Consider the following 17,462-nt stretch of genomic DNA (forward strand, 5'->3'; position numbering starts at 1 on the left):
TGAAACATTTGTACTATATACCTCCTCCTAAGGAATTTGAATGTGATTAAAGGAGATGCAAAACTGCCCTGTGCTCATTCATAGCATCTTCTGTGCAATCAGAAGAGCTTGATGATAACTATCAAGCTTTCTATTGCAGTAGCAGTGGGGAGGGGAGGTAGGTGAATCAGAATCCCAGCCCACCTCAGCCTCTACCAGCTGTGGCCGGCAGGAATGAGTAACCTGTGCAGCCAACCTTACCTCTTTCACAGTAAGATAGAAATTGAGTTTGCACAATACATGATCTTGCAATTTCCTGATGGACAACTAATTCAAATATTTTTAAAAACATCATGTGAAAATGCATCACAGAGCAGGCCAAACAACAAAGCACAGCAAAATTCATTAGATTTCACCTGAAGGTCCTGTTATGGGTTAGAGCTGAAATGTTCCCCAAAGGTTCATGTGTTGAAGGCTTAGTCCACAAAGCAGGAGAATTCAGAGGTCAGGCCTTTGGAAGATGACTGAATCGTGAGTGCTCTGACCTCATCAGTGGATTAATCCACTGATGGATTCAAAATGGGATATTGAGAGACAATAGAAACTTCGGGAGGTGGGGCCTCATAGGAGGAAGTAGGTCACTGGGGTTGTGATTTTGAAGGCAATTTCTTGTCCCTGACCCCATCTCCTCACCCTCTCTCTGCTTCCTGAAAATGAAGGGACTGATAAGGAATAATCAAAGGAAGTTTGCAGGCTCCATGCCAGAGAGGTCTTCAGGCCGGCAAGTTCTCATTTGGAAAGTAATCGAATATTTCATCTAGAACTGGTTTGGAATTTCTTCTGCATTCCCAAGAGAATATTTCCAGCTAGTCAGAGCCATCTTTTCTTACCTCCAAACATATAAGACAATAGAAAAGAAGGGAGTTGCTTTTATCTACTGATAATTGAAAGAAAAAGGGCCCAACAGCCAAGATTGACACAAAATAGATTAGGGGGAAAAAAAAAAAAAAGAATCACCAACATCGGTGTCAGTAAGGGCAAGGAAAGAGTCTAGGTGTGTGGTGCTGAGCAGGATCTGCTGTCTTCCCTGGCAAGAGACTGTCTTTACTCTGAAACTTGTCCACATAGTGCAACCAAATGCAAAATCCACTGCAGGAAAGAAAAAAAGGCATTTTATTGAATACTCTTTGAGTATTTATGATTTTTTTATTTGAAGCTTCAAGTATTTATGATTACTTTCTAACCAAGTACCTTACAAAATGTAACTGTTTTAAAGCTGTACCATCTTTATCTCCAAAGGTGACAGAAACAGGTGTGCTGTAATGATGAATTACCAAATTGTTTGGATGTATTTGAATTTAGGCAGGAGAGTTTCAAAGAAACATGGAAGTGTTGCTGGTGGGGAGGTGCACTTGTAACTGGGGGAGGGGGGAGGGCATCTGCTAGCATTAAATATAAACACAAACTTGGACAAATTCCAAAATGAGATTGGAGTGATTTATATTCTTCACTAATACTTTATTTTCTAAATAATAAGTAGTGTTTTAAAATTTAAAAAATTAAAATATAGGTATCAGTTTTCCATTGCTGTGACCAAAATGCCTGAAGACAATAATTTAGAGGAAATAGTTTATTTTGGCTCCCAGCTTCAGAGGTTCAGTCCACGGTCAGTCAACTTCATTGCTCTGGCCTAAAATGAGGCAGAACATGGTTCCATACAGAACCTACATATATTTTTTAAATAATCAAAATCTTATTATAATTACTACTTTACCTTGCCAGAGTTCCAAAACTGGAAAAACAAAACGCAGCATGGAAGTGTAAAATGTATTTAAAAGCCCCCCAACTTGACACATAACTTATTAATATTTAAATTTCTTTGAAGGTGCTTGTTTCATTATCATAGCCATAGACAAAACCCTTCCTTTTAAACTTGGAAATGACAAGATTTTCTCCTTCTTAATTAACCAATTAAATCCACAACTTGATATACTTCAAGACATTAAAAGCAGAGTACTTCTGATGGGAAGTGCTCATAAGACATTTAAGAAGAAATAGCCAAAACCTACTGAGGGGCTTCAGGGAGGATTTTCAATGTAAGTTTGAAAATCAGACCTCTGGAGACATATTTTGCAGATGGCAAGATTGGGATTATTAGAACAATTGTCGTTGCTATTGTTTGCTGTACTAGGATTGAATCTAGGCCTTGTGCATGCAAAGTGAGCACTCTCTCTACCGACCTTCATCTCCAGTCCTTTTTACTTTGATAGGGGCTCATTAAGTTGCCCAGGCTGGCCTCAAATTTGTGATCCTCCCACCTCTGCCTCCCGAGTAGCTGGGAATATAGGTATGTGCCATTGCACCTGGCTAGAACGTTTTATAAACTGAAAGCCAACACAAAGAGGCACTATATTAACTACTGTGAGGGTTTAGATTGCTCAGTACTGAGATAAAAGTTCATTAACGTGATAAACATTTTATTAAAGTCTGAAGAAAATACTGAGCACAAGTGAAAGTAAGGTGTGCATCATCTAAAAAACAGTAAAAAACATTACATGGTCTGCAAAGGAGGAATTTGATCATTTTCTCAATTTGATCAAGCATAATTAAAGGGAAATTTTCTTTCTCTTGTGTTCTTTTTCTTTCATGCCTTCTTCCTAACTAAAAATATATGCCATGAGTTGGAAACTATTAAAATATGACTAGAAGAGAATGTGAAATAAGGATGGCATCATACAACTCTATCATGCCAGTGTACCAGAACAAGGAACAAGTCAAGTCAGAAGTTGCCACCTGGTATAGGCAGATCCACAGCTGTATCCCCAAATTTTGAGTAATGTGTAAAATTAAATGTTGCTCCACTGTTCTCTTTTCAGGCATGGAAGACAAACTCTGTACCCTGTTGTGGCCTGCAGCAGTTCCAGGCAAGGGATGGTAAGTAGTAGGGACAGTGTCCATGCCTAGGAGACTGTCTTTGTACAGCTTTTGGGTTCTCTCCTATTGATATACCATCAGGAAGGTTCAAGAGTGGCCAGGCCACCAGCCTACATCCCTGAACATCTGCACCAGAGTATCCTTGCAACTGGACACAAGTAGTGTATATATCCAAGACAAACCTTTGTTGTTTTAAAGCCACTGTAATTTTCAAGGCTTATTTGTTGATTTTGTTTTTGTTTTTAACTCTAACACCATATAGGTCTCCTGACTGAAGCAAAAGGATGCACAGTTATAAATACATATCCAATAGGTTGCTGAGAGGCTAATCTGACCTGGTATACACAGCAGAGGTCTACTAGTTATGAGGAGGAAAAACTGTTATAATGCAAAACTGATCCCAAGCCAGTCTCTTCTTGTATTAAAATATTTGAGTACTTTTCCTTATGACTAAATGAGACCCCTTTGATCACAAAGACTTAAAACAAAATCTCACACAGGTGTTCATGCTAAATGGCAACTCAAGTTCAGTATGTCATAAATGACCTCAACTTTATCTGTCATTTTATTCCATCAAACAGGGCACCAAAATTTCTAATATTTGAACATGCATCTTTCACACAAAAATTGAAAATTGGTTTTCAAATCACAGTGCTAGGTGTTCGGTTAGCTTCATTACCACTAGAGGGAGCCATCAGCTTTATTACTAGAGGGAGCCATCTGCTTTATTTTCTGCCTAACGTTGTTCTCCAAAAAGATGGAAAAACTGCCAGCTATACCTGAGGAGAAATTAATTCCAGTCTAGACACTGCTTTTCTAAATGTAATATCGTGCTGGTGGTAGGCTGGCCAGACAGAAGCACCTGCAAAGAACTCCAGGCACCTCAAATGACTGATTCAGGAGGTTTGAAGCAAGGATCAGAAATACATAATTAAAAAAATCTTCCCCAGATGTTTCTGAAGCAGAGCTGTTTGCTGCCATTAGTATACAAGATATCAATGAACTTGTCCTTCTCTCTCTCTCTCTCTCTCTCTCACACACACACACACACAGTCCAGCTAGATAAAATCAGAACATCCTGGGAACAGAATTTCAATAAAACACTTTACAGCAATAATAAATCCCCAGGACAAAACATGGTTATCTTCAAATTTAAATTTATTAAGACATTCAGCTATGTCTGTCAGTCTACTTCCAAATTTGCTACTAAAAAAAAAATAAAGTCACATCCCACATTAGGAATACCGAGTCTGAAAAACACTTTTTGAGCCAAGCCTATTGTATAAATAAATGACTAGTTTCTTTTCATATCAAAATTCCCATAAAAAAATTACATTCCCCCCTCCCCAGTTCTACCTGTAGCCATGATGAATGTAAAAATTTAAATATGACACATCCTTGTCAAAGAAAAGGTGCAAAATCTATTAACAGCTTTAAAAGTGGCATTTGCAGAGTGTGATCATACAATTAAGTACTCATTCCCAAAGTGCAAATATTGCCATAATTTTAACACTGCTTTAATTCAATTGCAAGAATTAAACATTACACAGGATTGAGAAGTACACTCAGGGCCTTTATCAGTGCCCTAAAGCCCCTCCCACTTTGGCTTCCTTCACTAAAGCGGACTCCAAAGTGTTCATTAGAGTTTCAGTTTACTTCACACAGCCAACAAAGTATACAATATATTAACAAAAGTTCCATATACATCAAAATAATGAAGACTCCATCATGAAGTTCAAGAGTCTCAGGTTACGTAATGCACCCGCAAGGCCCAACACCCACCCACCCCCTTCCCTAAAGCACATCTGAAGTACGAGCGTGCTTCAATCTTTGAATACAATCAATGCTTCTACATCTTTGATTTAATTGCAGTGCTGTACAAAACTAAATAATCCCCTGACTGAGTTCCAATCAATTGAGGGAAAAGGGGGTGGAGAAAAGGTCACCACTCATACTTTGAAACATGAATGATCCCATCCCTGGGAAACTCCAGTTCCACTTCTGCCTGCTTCTTCCCATGCCGACCTCGTGCTCTTTATCCACTTTTCCTTAGCCCCCTTCAAATACTCAAATCAATTTCATTTAATCCCTCATATTAGGGGCCATTCCTGAAGATGCTGAGGTTGAATTTTCTTGGCAAACCTCTACAAAACATCAATATAGAACATATAAATACATTTTGATTAGCATACATTGCATTCAAGGGGATGAAAGCAGGGGTCTCCACTGAGAGTGCTTCCTGGTGTAGATCCTTGGAATGTCAGTTTCCTGCCTGATCATTTCATATGTTCACTCCTTAGATCCAAGTACGAAGTTCATCTTGAGCCAACTTCTCCAGAGTACCAAAGCAGAACACCCACTTTCTTTCCTCTAGGTTGACTCGCTGGGACATGCTTCATCTTTCACACTCTGAGGACACTCTCTGGGGTCAACAGACCCTTCCTGGCTATCTGATCTTCTGGTGATGAGCTCACTACTGTCCCCAGAACCTTCCTGTATCGTGGTTCCTGGAGGATGCTCGTGGTCTGCAGGCTCAGTACCTTCCTGAAGCATGACATTTTGCTCAGCTCCAGCATGAGGCTGTGCAGCCAGCTCTGTCCCTGATCCAGGAAGCTGAGGGGAGTTTTTGAGGTGGCAGTGGCAGAGAGGGCAGGTCTCCTGGACATACAGCCATTTCTTAAGACAGCCTGCATGGAAGAAATGACTGCAAGGCGTGATCACAGCAGATTTCATGTCCTAAAAGAGGGACCGAAAAGGTAGCTCATAAATATCTAGCATCCAAACTCTCTGATGCTACCCACAAGAGTTTTGGCTCCAATATTTTTTTTTATAACACAAATAGAAAATTTCTAATACAGATCTTAGAAAAAAAGCTTCATTTTATTTTAGTAAAAATGCTATTGCTATCAGAGACCCCCCCTTATAAACATAAGAACTACTAGCTAAATAATTTTTAAAAAAAGAAAAAAAAAAACAGAAAAAACAAAAACGAGGAAGAAACCACCTTCAAAATAGGTGTGCCTAAATATGAAATGCAAGAGTTAAACAACTGTAGCAGTATGATTACTTGAGCCATTGGTGTGACACAAGTATAATTATAACCTCAGAAAAATCTTATGAGAACAGGACTTTTACCACAGTTATGCTGCAACACAGCTGAACAGATTACTCCAGGATGAGATTATTTGCAAGGAGAGACAAAAATCAGCCACATAACACCAGAGTATTGGCAAGGAAGTGGCAATTTTATTTGACCCAGTTTTCAAGGTTTGGTCTGTATAAGCCAGTGTTCCTCAACTTGCATTAGAGCCACTTGCTATCAACATATTCTAGGGCTGTCCCAGACCCACTGAATCAGGATATTTGAAGATGTGATTCACAAAGCTATAGTTACAATAAGCCTTCCATGAGACTTTTACATACCCACGTTTGATAACCAATGGAGTAAAGAGTGGCATACTTTGCATGAATATTCCTTGCATAAGATGTATATGGGGAGGGAAGCCTGAGTACATTGTACAGATATACATTTGGTTAATAAGCACTGATTTTGTTTGAAGTCCCAAAACAAGAAACGATCATCCCAGAAATTCCTTGCCAAGAACACCTGGGAGTCAACTTTTAAGCAGAAAGCCATCCAAAGAAAAGCAGCCAGCCGGGAAGCTAAGCAATTCTACTCTTATTTTCCATGATATCAGCAGGTAGTTCTAGCACCTCAAAAAAAGTGATGTGACAACAGGAAATACAAAAAGAGGGCTCTCAAATCCCCAGATGGAATATTCAGACATTGGCTGCAGAAGCTGATGTGCCCTGAATCTGTTTCAATGTACTCTGCTTTGAGTGCATGAGGCTACCTGGCACAAAAGAGCTGAAGACCACTTTAACAACAAACAGAACGATGGCAAAGAGACCTGGGGGAAGGGAGCTACATTACTCAGTTCCTTCAAATGCAACCATCACCTGGCACACAATGTTTTGCTAGTATCTAAAGTGTTTTAATCACATTTTTAAAAAGTGGTATAGGTACATTTTACTATGAGAAAAATATTCTTATTCTAGATAGTTTTAAGAACACACAAAAACAAAGACCACCCTACTTTATCAAAGTAGCCCTGGAGAAAGTACATTCCCTGTGTATTCTAACACTATTTACAGTTTTATTCCACCAGACACACTGTTAAGAGTGATTTTAAGTGGAGTAGTTTCTGTTGTTGACCATAATTTTTATCCACACTCCAGCATTGGTGACTGGTGACTAAATCTGGGCCTCCCCCTCTTTTTTTTTTAATTTCCAAGGTGATTTAAATATTTAATTTGTAACTAAAGGCAATCATCAGCTCTCTACAGTGTGTGTCAAAGACAGCAGGCAGGTCAGCTTCAGAGGTTCACCAAGGTGACCTCCACCGTATCCCCCCACCTCCCACAAACACTACTCCCTGATACCTATACCCCACAAGTGAGCACAGTCTCCACCCGTGGTAAGTCCATGAACACTTCTTCCCCCATATCAGGAATAGTAGAAGGACTGAGTCAGAATCTTGACACACCACTTTTCAGAAGCTGCTGACTCCTGATGGATAGTATATATCTGGTAGTACATATGCGTTTGTGTGTGTATGTGTGTATGTTTATTCAGGAGTAAATATAAAATACACCTGACCTGTTTTTCCTTTATTTATGGGTGAGCAATAATGTTGAAAACAACGATAATTAGAACTGGAGGACTAAATTAAAAGCTTACTTTTAAAATAAAATGGAAATATTTTATCAGATCTTTAATAATTTTAGAAGCACATTTTTTTAAAAACCCAGGATTTAATGCTACCTGGAAACTTAACTTGTACTTGGTTAATGTGGTTGCAGTGCCAAGGTGTATACTGTCTGATCCACCTGAGTGGATGTCTATTGAGTGAGTTACCTGATAACAGATGGCACAAATATCATTGTGTTTCTCAAGCTGCTCTTTTGTAGCAATGGGTAAGGATTTAATCTTATTCACAGCATCCCGGCGGAGAAGAAAGCTCTTCCACCCTAGCTGGGCCCGAAGCCACACGTTATAGTAGGAATGGATGAAGATGATCATGGAGCCCATCACAGTCCACTCTCCAAAGATGGTCTCTGAGACACCATAGGCCACCACACAGAGGGCCACGAGAAACTCCAGCAGGCGGTAAGTGCCATTCACATAGTAGATGACATCATCCATGTTTTCCACTGGCTCTTTTCTGAATTCTTCAACCATAAATAAGACATAAATAAAAAGTGTTCCCAGAACCTGGAAAAAAAAGTATATGAATATTTTTTAAAGCTTTTTCATAAGCTTTAAATATTAACACATTCTTCGTTCTTTTAGGATGCCATACTTAAAATCTAAAGAGGCATATCCAGGGAAAAAATAAATATAATGTATATTTTAAAATAAATATAATGTAAAAAAAATATAAGGAGGCACTGGTGTAATTAAAATGTGCATGAGCTTAGTAAACCACCTATAGATAACAAAAAACCACACCTTCATACATATCTTTCCTAAAACAATGAATAATCAGTTTTCTCTAACTCTTCCAAACCCCTCTATAGTCATTTCTCCTTCTATAGTCATTCCTCTTACTAAAAATCTCAAAAAACCCTAACTTCTATAGGAACAATGAATAAATCTTTACCACCAGTATTACATTCCCTTTTGCTTCTCACTGAGCTAGCAGCAAAGATCCACCTTTAAGTTACAATAGCTTATGATTTCTAGAGCAATACTGTTTGTGTTTTGCGTGTTTGTGTATAAACTATATATTGCATCTGTGTGTGTGATATATACGTGTGTCATGTATATTTATATATGTCATGAAACTACAGGTATTTCAAGTATCTAATTCAAAAAATCTACTCCAAACAAGCTTGAAAATAGTTTAATATTTTATGATTATTTATTTCAGATTTCTGTAACAACTCTGTATCATAACATTTTCAAAATGAGAAACTGAAAGGATTAATTATCTTAATAAAAACTACAGCGAGATAGACAGGTCTATCTAGCATTGTTACAAACTGCCTTCTAACTCCTATGCTCAAATACCTGTAATGCACTATAGTAAAGAGAGTGGGAAGTTACCACAGAATAAGCCATTTAAAGTCACTAATCTTAAAAAAGTTTACTTCGTTTTCAGAGAGGAAAAATAAGAAAATCAATTATTATATAGTATTTAATATTAGGCTTACCTGAAGAGAGGTGAGAATACTACTGGAAATGATGATAAGAAGCCAAAAATCCATGTGGAAAAACTGGCAAATCATGTAAGCCATATATGCAGGGAATACCAGTAAAAATAAACAAAGGCTTACAGCACGGAAGTGCTTCCATAAACTCCTGGAGAAAGACAACATTATTCCTTAGAACGTGCCACTGGTCACATTTACCAACTGCTTTAGCTTCTTCAGCAATCACAGAACTATGCATGTTATTTTTTAGTTATTCTTGAGTCATTTGCTACATTTTTCTCATAACTTTTCCCTTGTTTTAAAAAGTACTAGTATGTGGATGTTGATTGTATGCTCTTATGACTGTAGGCAATAGTTAGAAGCACAGAACCTAGCTGTTGATTCCTATTTCCCTCCCATAGTCAAGAGGACTGCCTCTCTCATCTCAGACCAAGGATGCTGGCAGCCCTGAGTAATAACACATACACCAACTCAAATTTGCATCCCCAGGCTCTCACAAGCCTCTTAATTTACTCCTTTCCCCCTCAATTCCTCTGCATTTTATTTTAGAAGAGGCTACCAGCAGGGAGGCTAGTTCAGCATCCTAGGAAGACCAGAGATGAACGTGCTGGTTCTTACTGTAGTGGAATTATGGGTTGTTATTTTTTCCTTTCTCTTTTCCAAGCTTTCTATAATATTCTATCAGCTTCATTTTCCAGAGATGACAACTGACCCTACTCATTAAGCTATTAAGTGGTTATTTAACTGAGCTCATCCTTGAGTTCAACATCTTAAATGCTTTATGGAGAAACCTTAAGCTTCAAAAACAAATATCAAGTAACTATATTATTAAGTATGAAGATTAAAATTATTTGAAATATATCCAAGAACTCTGAGCTTTCAAATGGGTTGTTTCAGCCATTCTACCATTTGAGAAAACTTTACAGAACATTTGGCAATATGCATTATGGGGCTACAAAGATAAATCTGATGAACTATAATTAAAATACTAAACTGCAATGTTTTAGAAATCCATTGTCACAACTCTACCTCCCTAAAGACTGCCTGCTCCAAGCAATAATTTCAGATGTATTTCTATAATCAACTAATTATTAAAACGTGGCTGGAATGCTAGGAAAAAAATAGTGACACTGAATTTTAAGTAATTCCTTATATAATTTCCTTTCATAAATTACAACTACCAAAAATTATATCTTTAAGAAACTAATAGTTTTGAGTTTTATTCCTTATGAAAATTTTTGTAATACAAGATATACATGAATCCAACTACTAATTTCATTTGGTCCCATAGGTGTCAAGAATCTCCATTATAACTCAGTAAGTAACAACTCTCTAAAAGGCTCTTATCCTATAAATACCTATCTTTACGATTATCTGACAGCCTTTATTTTTCTCTTTTTCTCTTGCAGCTTTTTTTTTTTTAAACAATGCTTTGTTTCCTATTTTAATAACATTTCACAGAACAAAATCACATAATAATCACTATATTTACTGGACTAAATATGTTCTATTTTTAACTTTAAAATTGGACAAATATAAAAGGTATTGAATTTTTGTAATTTCATAGTCTCTGGTAAGACTTTGACTACAGAAATCTTGAGGGAAAAAAATAAATTTTAAAATACTGGTTACATATTTGTTTTCCATCTTTACTGTCCATCATTAACATTCCCTAAGGCTGTAGATAACAAATTCATGGAAAGAATACTATAAGAATTAAGTTAAATCAAAGAATATTAGGAAATTACTTACTTATCTCTAGATGCTCCCAGCGCCAAAACAATAGGATCTGCAATCTCTAACATAGACTGTAGGATAGAAGCTACAACAATGAAGAGGATAATACTGAGCAGGAATGCCCGGTGAACCACCTGGAGTTCGATCAACCCCGTCTGCACTGCCAGAATTAACAGTGTCACTCCTTCTGTCATGCCCCTAAAAAAGCAGACATTTGAGAAGTAAATAATGTGAATCTCATTTAAGTCCAAAGAAAATAATCTAAAGACTCGAAAGTGTTGTTACACAGTTTGTAAATCAAATTCTGAAAATTCAGACCAAAATCCTTTCTGGTATGTACAGTAACTTCATATCATACAACATGAATGTGAAATGTTAGTGTGTACTCCCCTTCATGTGCAAAAGCAGACCACCTGCCATTTTAGCATACCATGAAAGGAAAAGAACAATTTGCAACACTAATAATTTTTCTAACCAGACTTTGTTAATAAATCATTTCTTTCTGTCTCTCGATATCCACTATCAATTAGACCTATGAATTGTCATGAACCATACCCTGATTATAAAAGAAAAAATATCGGTAAATTTCTTCATAATCTTCTAGAGGGAAATCTCTCTTTAAAAAGACCATAAGAACCAGATAAATACAAATACTTTTTGAAATTTAATTTTCATACAGAAAAATATAACATATACAAAGTCATAAGAATTTTTATTCTATTGACTTGATATATAAAGACCTCTCAAAAATAAATGAGAAATGATTAAAGGACAGGTGCAGTTTTTAAAACTACACATAGCAAATATTTCAAACTATGATGACACTAAAGATCAACAAAAAATGTGAGAAGAATTGAGCACACTAATGTTGAGACAGACACCAAATCTTCTTGGAGCAAAGCTGCTATATGAATTTAAATGTACACATAATTTTACTGATATAATTTTACTCTATGGATATACTACAAAATTAAGATATATGTATAAATGAAAATCCAGTGAACAGGGGAACTTGTTCTATGACACCATGGGATGCACTAAACAAAATTCAGACTCTGAAACATTCAGCAGGACAAACACCTGGTATCCTCAACATATGATAGGAGGTGGAGTGGGGAGGGAATAGAGAGATAGCAGGGACCTAATAGACAATCAAACAAACTGCAATATGGGGTCTTATTCGGATGCTGAGTAAAACAATGGGTTAAAAAATAATTAGGAAAATTTGAACAACTATAGATATTTGATAGCAAGGATTTGTTTTATTAGGTCTATTATTCTGTTGCAATTATGCTTTTCAAAAGATTTACATATTGAAATATTTAGGGACAAAATGATACTATCTCCAAACAATCATGGGGTTGGGGGCAGGGTGGGTGGAGCTGATAGGAGCAGGAGAACAGAAATGGGCAATGAGCATGTGGGGTTAATTTTACTACTATCAAGTATGTTGGTTTAAATTTTTCCTAATTAAAGATTTTAAAAGAGAAAAGATGTACAGATACTTAAAACAGTATTATTTTCTAACAGTAAAACAACAAAAAAGAGTTGACAATGAACCCAAAAAACAATATATGTATAAATGTACTTTTTTCCATATAAAAATTTTTAAAATAACCATCTAGAGCTGTTATCTTTGTGGAAAGGAAACAGCAAACAGGGGAAAGGAGCAGTCACCTTGCATTTTGAACCTTGTAAATTATATGAATCTTCTAAACTTTTACAGGAATTATTTCTCTTTTCTTGTTCCCTTTACCGGAACCACCCCCTTTTTTCCATCTTAAAAGTTCTTGGCTGGGACAAGCAGGAGGATTATGAATAATAAATATTTAAAGATTTTAAGAAGAGGCTATATAAATAAATGAAGGCTTTTGAGAAGAGTTTCTATAAACTCATAAAAATGAAAAACATTACATTTGTATATGAAGGTAACAGAAATCACAAGAAGTTCTACAAACAGATTTCTCAAAACCTGATCTTACTTTTTTAACAGCAAAAAGTAGTATTCAAATTTTGTTTGTTCTAACAACAACAAAAATTTTAAGGATGTATCAAACATAGAATCAGATTTGAACAGGACTACATTGAAACTTCCAAAGGGAAAAAAGCTTTGAAAAATCTTAAAGCAATCTAGAAAAGGAACAGTGTCATTGTTATTCATTGTAATATACATACAATCAAAATACATCTTAACATGGGAATTTAATTATTTTTTCATAGTATTTTTATCTCAATGTTTCCATACTTCTAGAAAACCTCCTCAAAATTCCATTTCCTCTAAAATCCATCAACCAAAGCAATTTGTCATTACTTCTTAAAGCTATCTACAGGCTTATGTTGCTAGACATGCTAGACACATTCAATAAAAGAACTTACCTATTCATGGCAGGGTCATTCATGAAAGCTCGATAACCCTGCAAGTAAAACTTGCAGAGTGTCAGAACACCCAAAGCAACAAAAGAAACCGTGAAGACTAAACCCAAAAGAGAGTAAGGAGTGCTGCAGCATTCAGCAATGCTGGAAAAGAGCAAGAGAAATTAACAGATATGAATTTTCTATTTGGAATAAAAACATTTTCAGCCTTTAAATAACCACCAAGTTTCATTAGATCCTCATTTAATCACCTCAAGACAAAATCTGAGATGAAATCACCTGATCACTCTATAAATACTTTAAATCATATTATTGTTATTCAAAATTACATCTTTTTCTGGCTCTTTGGCAAATATTCAGTAGTTGGCACCCTATCTGAAACAAGATCTTTTTTTTTTTTAAATTGTTGGTAGTTCAAAACATTATGAAACAAGATCTTTATTTTTTCTTAATTAGCTATCATCTCCTTCAAATGCAATGAAATTCAGAAAGCTTAAATTCTGTTCAAATCTTATGAAACATATAATTAGCTGCTGGTAAGTATTCAAAAGAAACTTGTACCTTTGCCCATTGTTCCTTCTGAAAAATACTGGCTGTTCAAAATGTTCAGACTGTACTGCTAATAGGATCACTTGTTACAACTCTTTATTTGACCGAATGGCTACAGAGTAAGGGCCTCCTGGCAACCCACAACCCTCTATCTACAACAGTATAAAACATATTACCAGTGTCTCACATTTTAATCCAGGTTTAGTTAAATGAATTTTTTAAAGGATGATTTTAAAAGCATATCCAAGAGTAAAGTCCAGGATAATTTAAAAATAATTTTAGTATATCAGTTTTTAACATAAAAGTTTGCTGTGAAACCACTTAAACAGACAACTGGAAGACCCACTAGATCTTAGAAATACTTTCATTTAACATATTAGATATTAATTTAGGTATAAAAATATATTATAAATAATATGAACTATTATGTAGTAATGAGTTAGATTTAGCATTTACACAGCACCTATATATAATTTTATACACATGCATACACAAACACAAACACATTAAGCTTTAGGATTTCAGAGAATTTCATTTGTATACATGAAAATTCATTTAGGTAAATCAACACCTATCATCTATTATGTAGCTCCATACTTTTATATAATTTTTTTCCTAAACAATTGCTTATAAATTGGTTTTTATGTGAAAGCAACTAATGTTGTATAGACCTATGTACATTATAGAAAAGTATGTCTGGTTTTCTGCTAGCAGCCAAAATATCCACTAGTCATAGTGGTTGTTAGCTAAAATAACAAATAATTTCATGACATTCCTACTAATCTAAATTTCCGAAATGTGACATTTTTCTTCCCAGGAATCATTATATAATGTTTAAACAAACTGTTTAAGCAAATATGAGAATCACTGCTTCTATTCTTGTCTTCATATTTAGAGAAATCTTTTACACCAAAACTATATGATCTAATTTCATACGCAAGAGGAGCACATTATTCTCTAACTTCAGAAAACAGTGTGCATTTATTTTTCAAAAGAGAGCATACTAAAGGATCCAAAGGTTTAAAACTGAACTTTGAGGAAGTGAGAGAGTTCTGGAAATTTATAAAACTTTTCTTCCCTTCTCTCTTCAGTAAGAGACATTTTTATTGATTTCAATTTCTATTTTCTGGAGGTAAACAAAACATCTTTTTTTTTTTTTTTAGTTGTTTGAGTGTGCTTTTCTGTTTGAGTAGGGTATTCTAGTAAATTTCTAATCTTATTTTTGTAAATAAGTTGTTTTTTGGCAATGAAACACATAAATATAACCTAGCACACAAAAACATCAAGGACAGAAAACAACTCTTAGAGACAAAAATTAACAAAAAGAATCAATATGGGAGCATCTCAACTAAAACCAAATCAAAATATTCTCATCTTGAGAAAGGATAATCCATCTTGCCCATGTATAGGAAAATAGAGGGAAAAATTACTTTGGTATGGTATCCAAAATCTCAGTATTACTTTTCTGCTTTGTAAATAAATCCAAATTCATTCACAGTTTAGTAACTAGTTAAAACTATTAAAATAATTATGCTATATATAATTTGAAAATGAATTCAAAATGAATAATTTGACTTAAAGCATGAGGATTACAGTCTCACATTGGAGTTACTATCTTAACCATAATTGTAGACCTTTTTCTTTTTTTTTAATCATTTATGATTTCTGCATAAAACCTCCACAATATTTATATAAAAACAAATATTATTTAATACAGAATTGGTCATTAAAATTTGTCTGACTTTGACATCAACTTATTGCATGCTTATACAGCTACTTATAAATAAAAATGTGACTCATTTTCATAAAGTACAAAATCTGACTTCTATCAGTAAGTTTATCCTATATTTTAAAATGGATATCATTTTTATAGATATTTAGATTTGTGTTAATAATTTCCATCTTAACCAATAACATGTTCCTTTAGGACTACGAATTTGTCTTAAAACTTCTCATTACCTATAACACTTAATACATGGTCCTCCATCATACTGGATAGCTGAATGAATAGCAATGGCTCTAATAACTGGAACTCAGAACTTTTACCTGTCTTTATTTATTTTCATTATTGTATTTCAAAGTAATAATGAAACAAGGAACGAAGATTCATACCCAGAGTGGAAAAAATGAGAAACAGGAATCTGGTGTAAGCTCATAGAAAAGACAGTGTGCTAGGGAAAGGACTCAATTGTCCTAAGACTTAAAAGAATCCTGTAAATTTTAAAAACCAAGTCTTAGAATTCTGTTGGGTTAAAGAGTAAAGTACTATGACTTATCCGTTTCATCAATTATTTATCACTATGTCAGTTCTGAAGCAAAACATTAAAAATATGAGGTCACACAGTAAGAGTACAGAAAAGTCACAAGTTCTGAACTCAGATGGGGTTTGAATGTTAGCTCTATTTCTTGTAACAGTGTCACATTCAAGTTACTTTTGATACAGTTTCCTCAGCTACAAAATGGCAATGGCAATAAAAGTAATTATGTCTCCTATTTGTTAGAAAGATTAAATGTAAGGGGCAAGTTTGGCAGTGAGATATATTAATAAATGATGTGATTTTTTAAATATCATTTTTCTCTTACTGACCAGTAATTTAACTTAAAATTGAAAAAATACTTTTATACTTTGCTATGTACCTTTCCACAAATCATTTGCTATACTTTAGTCCCCAGTACAGCCAAATATATTCTCAGACTCCCATTAGCATACACCTGTACTGGCCAGGCCTTGGTACCCACTGAATGAAAATCCTACCATAATGAAATATGAAGTCATATAACATGACTTCAAAAAGTAATTTCCAAAAATTGTTATTCCTAGATTGAAGTTTTCTCTTCCTAAGGTTATATATAGTATCGTTGGCTCTTATTAATTACCTTGTAAGAAAAAGGAAAAGAAGCCTCTCCCGCGATGCAGGCTGATCTCGAGTACTGAAGTAGGAGTAAATCTGAAGAGCAAATAAGACGAGCCAGAAAACCATAAAAAGAACAGGGACTACCAGCTGATTCCACAAGGACATTCCCAAGGCTAAAAGGCCATACACCTCCACTACCTGAAAATAAGAAAATAAGACAAGAAAACATTTTCATCACCCTCCATAGACACTTTTAAACACTTTTTTGGGTTTAATCTGAAGTATTTAAAGTAAAAATTAAATTTTTTTTGCAAGACTGTTTCACTTAAATTTTTTTAAAGTTAGCTCTCTAGATAGTAATACTATTATGTTTATACAAATTTATTCATTTTCATATTATTAACACTTCACACACCATCTGATGGCAACAGCAAAATGCCTTAGCAGTTCAAGGGTAAGGTCAAAGTAAAATCACATTCAGAATAGAACTACTCCTGAGGCAATTTGAGGAGGCTTGATAAATACTTATATTTAATCAAAATAATCAGAACTAACACGAATAATACAATAATGATTGAGGGGTTAGGAAAAAGAATCAAAAAAAATTTTTTTCAGGGTTTACTCAGGAATGTCATAGATGAGAAGTAGTTCAGTGAAAGACAAAGCTTACTTACTCACTGGAGAAATCTACTTTACTGCACATGAGGTAGCTAACAAGCCTTTCCCTCAGATGAATAAATTCCCCTTGATCCTACTGGGTATTCACTCATCAACCATAGTTCTCAATCTTGTTTGCCAAGTGCATTAACACCAGGAAAA

The 17,462-nt window shown here is 35.0% G+C and overlaps 1 protein-coding gene across 3 annotated transcripts in view; it reads right to left on the bottom strand.

Annotated features, from left to right (window-relative positions):
* Positions 1-4,053: 4,053 nt before the first annotated feature.
* The window catches only part of Rnf145 (ring finger protein 145), a 38,738-nt gene continuing 25,329 nt past the window's right edge, over positions 4,054-17,462 (bottom strand). For all 3 annotated transcript variants that reach the window (XM_013358697.4, XM_005325435.5, XM_021726476.3), the window contains 6 exons: positions 16,666-16,841; positions 13,243-13,383; positions 10,882-11,064; positions 9,130-9,277; positions 7,832-8,188; positions 4,054-5,649 (listed from right to left, as the gene is read on the bottom strand). In XM_013358697.4, the coding sequence (XP_013214151.1) occupies positions 5,284-5,649; positions 7,832-8,188; positions 9,130-9,277; positions 10,882-11,064; positions 13,243-13,383; positions 16,666-16,841 (1,371 nt within the window). In that variant the 3' untranslated portion in view covers positions 4,054-5,283. The remainder of the gene's footprint in view (positions 5,650-7,831; positions 8,189-9,129; positions 9,278-10,881; positions 11,065-13,242; positions 13,384-16,665; positions 16,842-17,462) is intronic.

Source organism: Ictidomys tridecemlineatus, chromosome 1, assembly GCF_052094955.1.
Source record: "Ictidomys tridecemlineatus isolate mIctTri1 chromosome 1, mIctTri1.hap1, whole genome shotgun sequence".
Taxonomy (NCBI): domain Eukaryota; kingdom Metazoa; phylum Chordata; class Mammalia; order Rodentia; family Sciuridae; genus Ictidomys; species Ictidomys tridecemlineatus.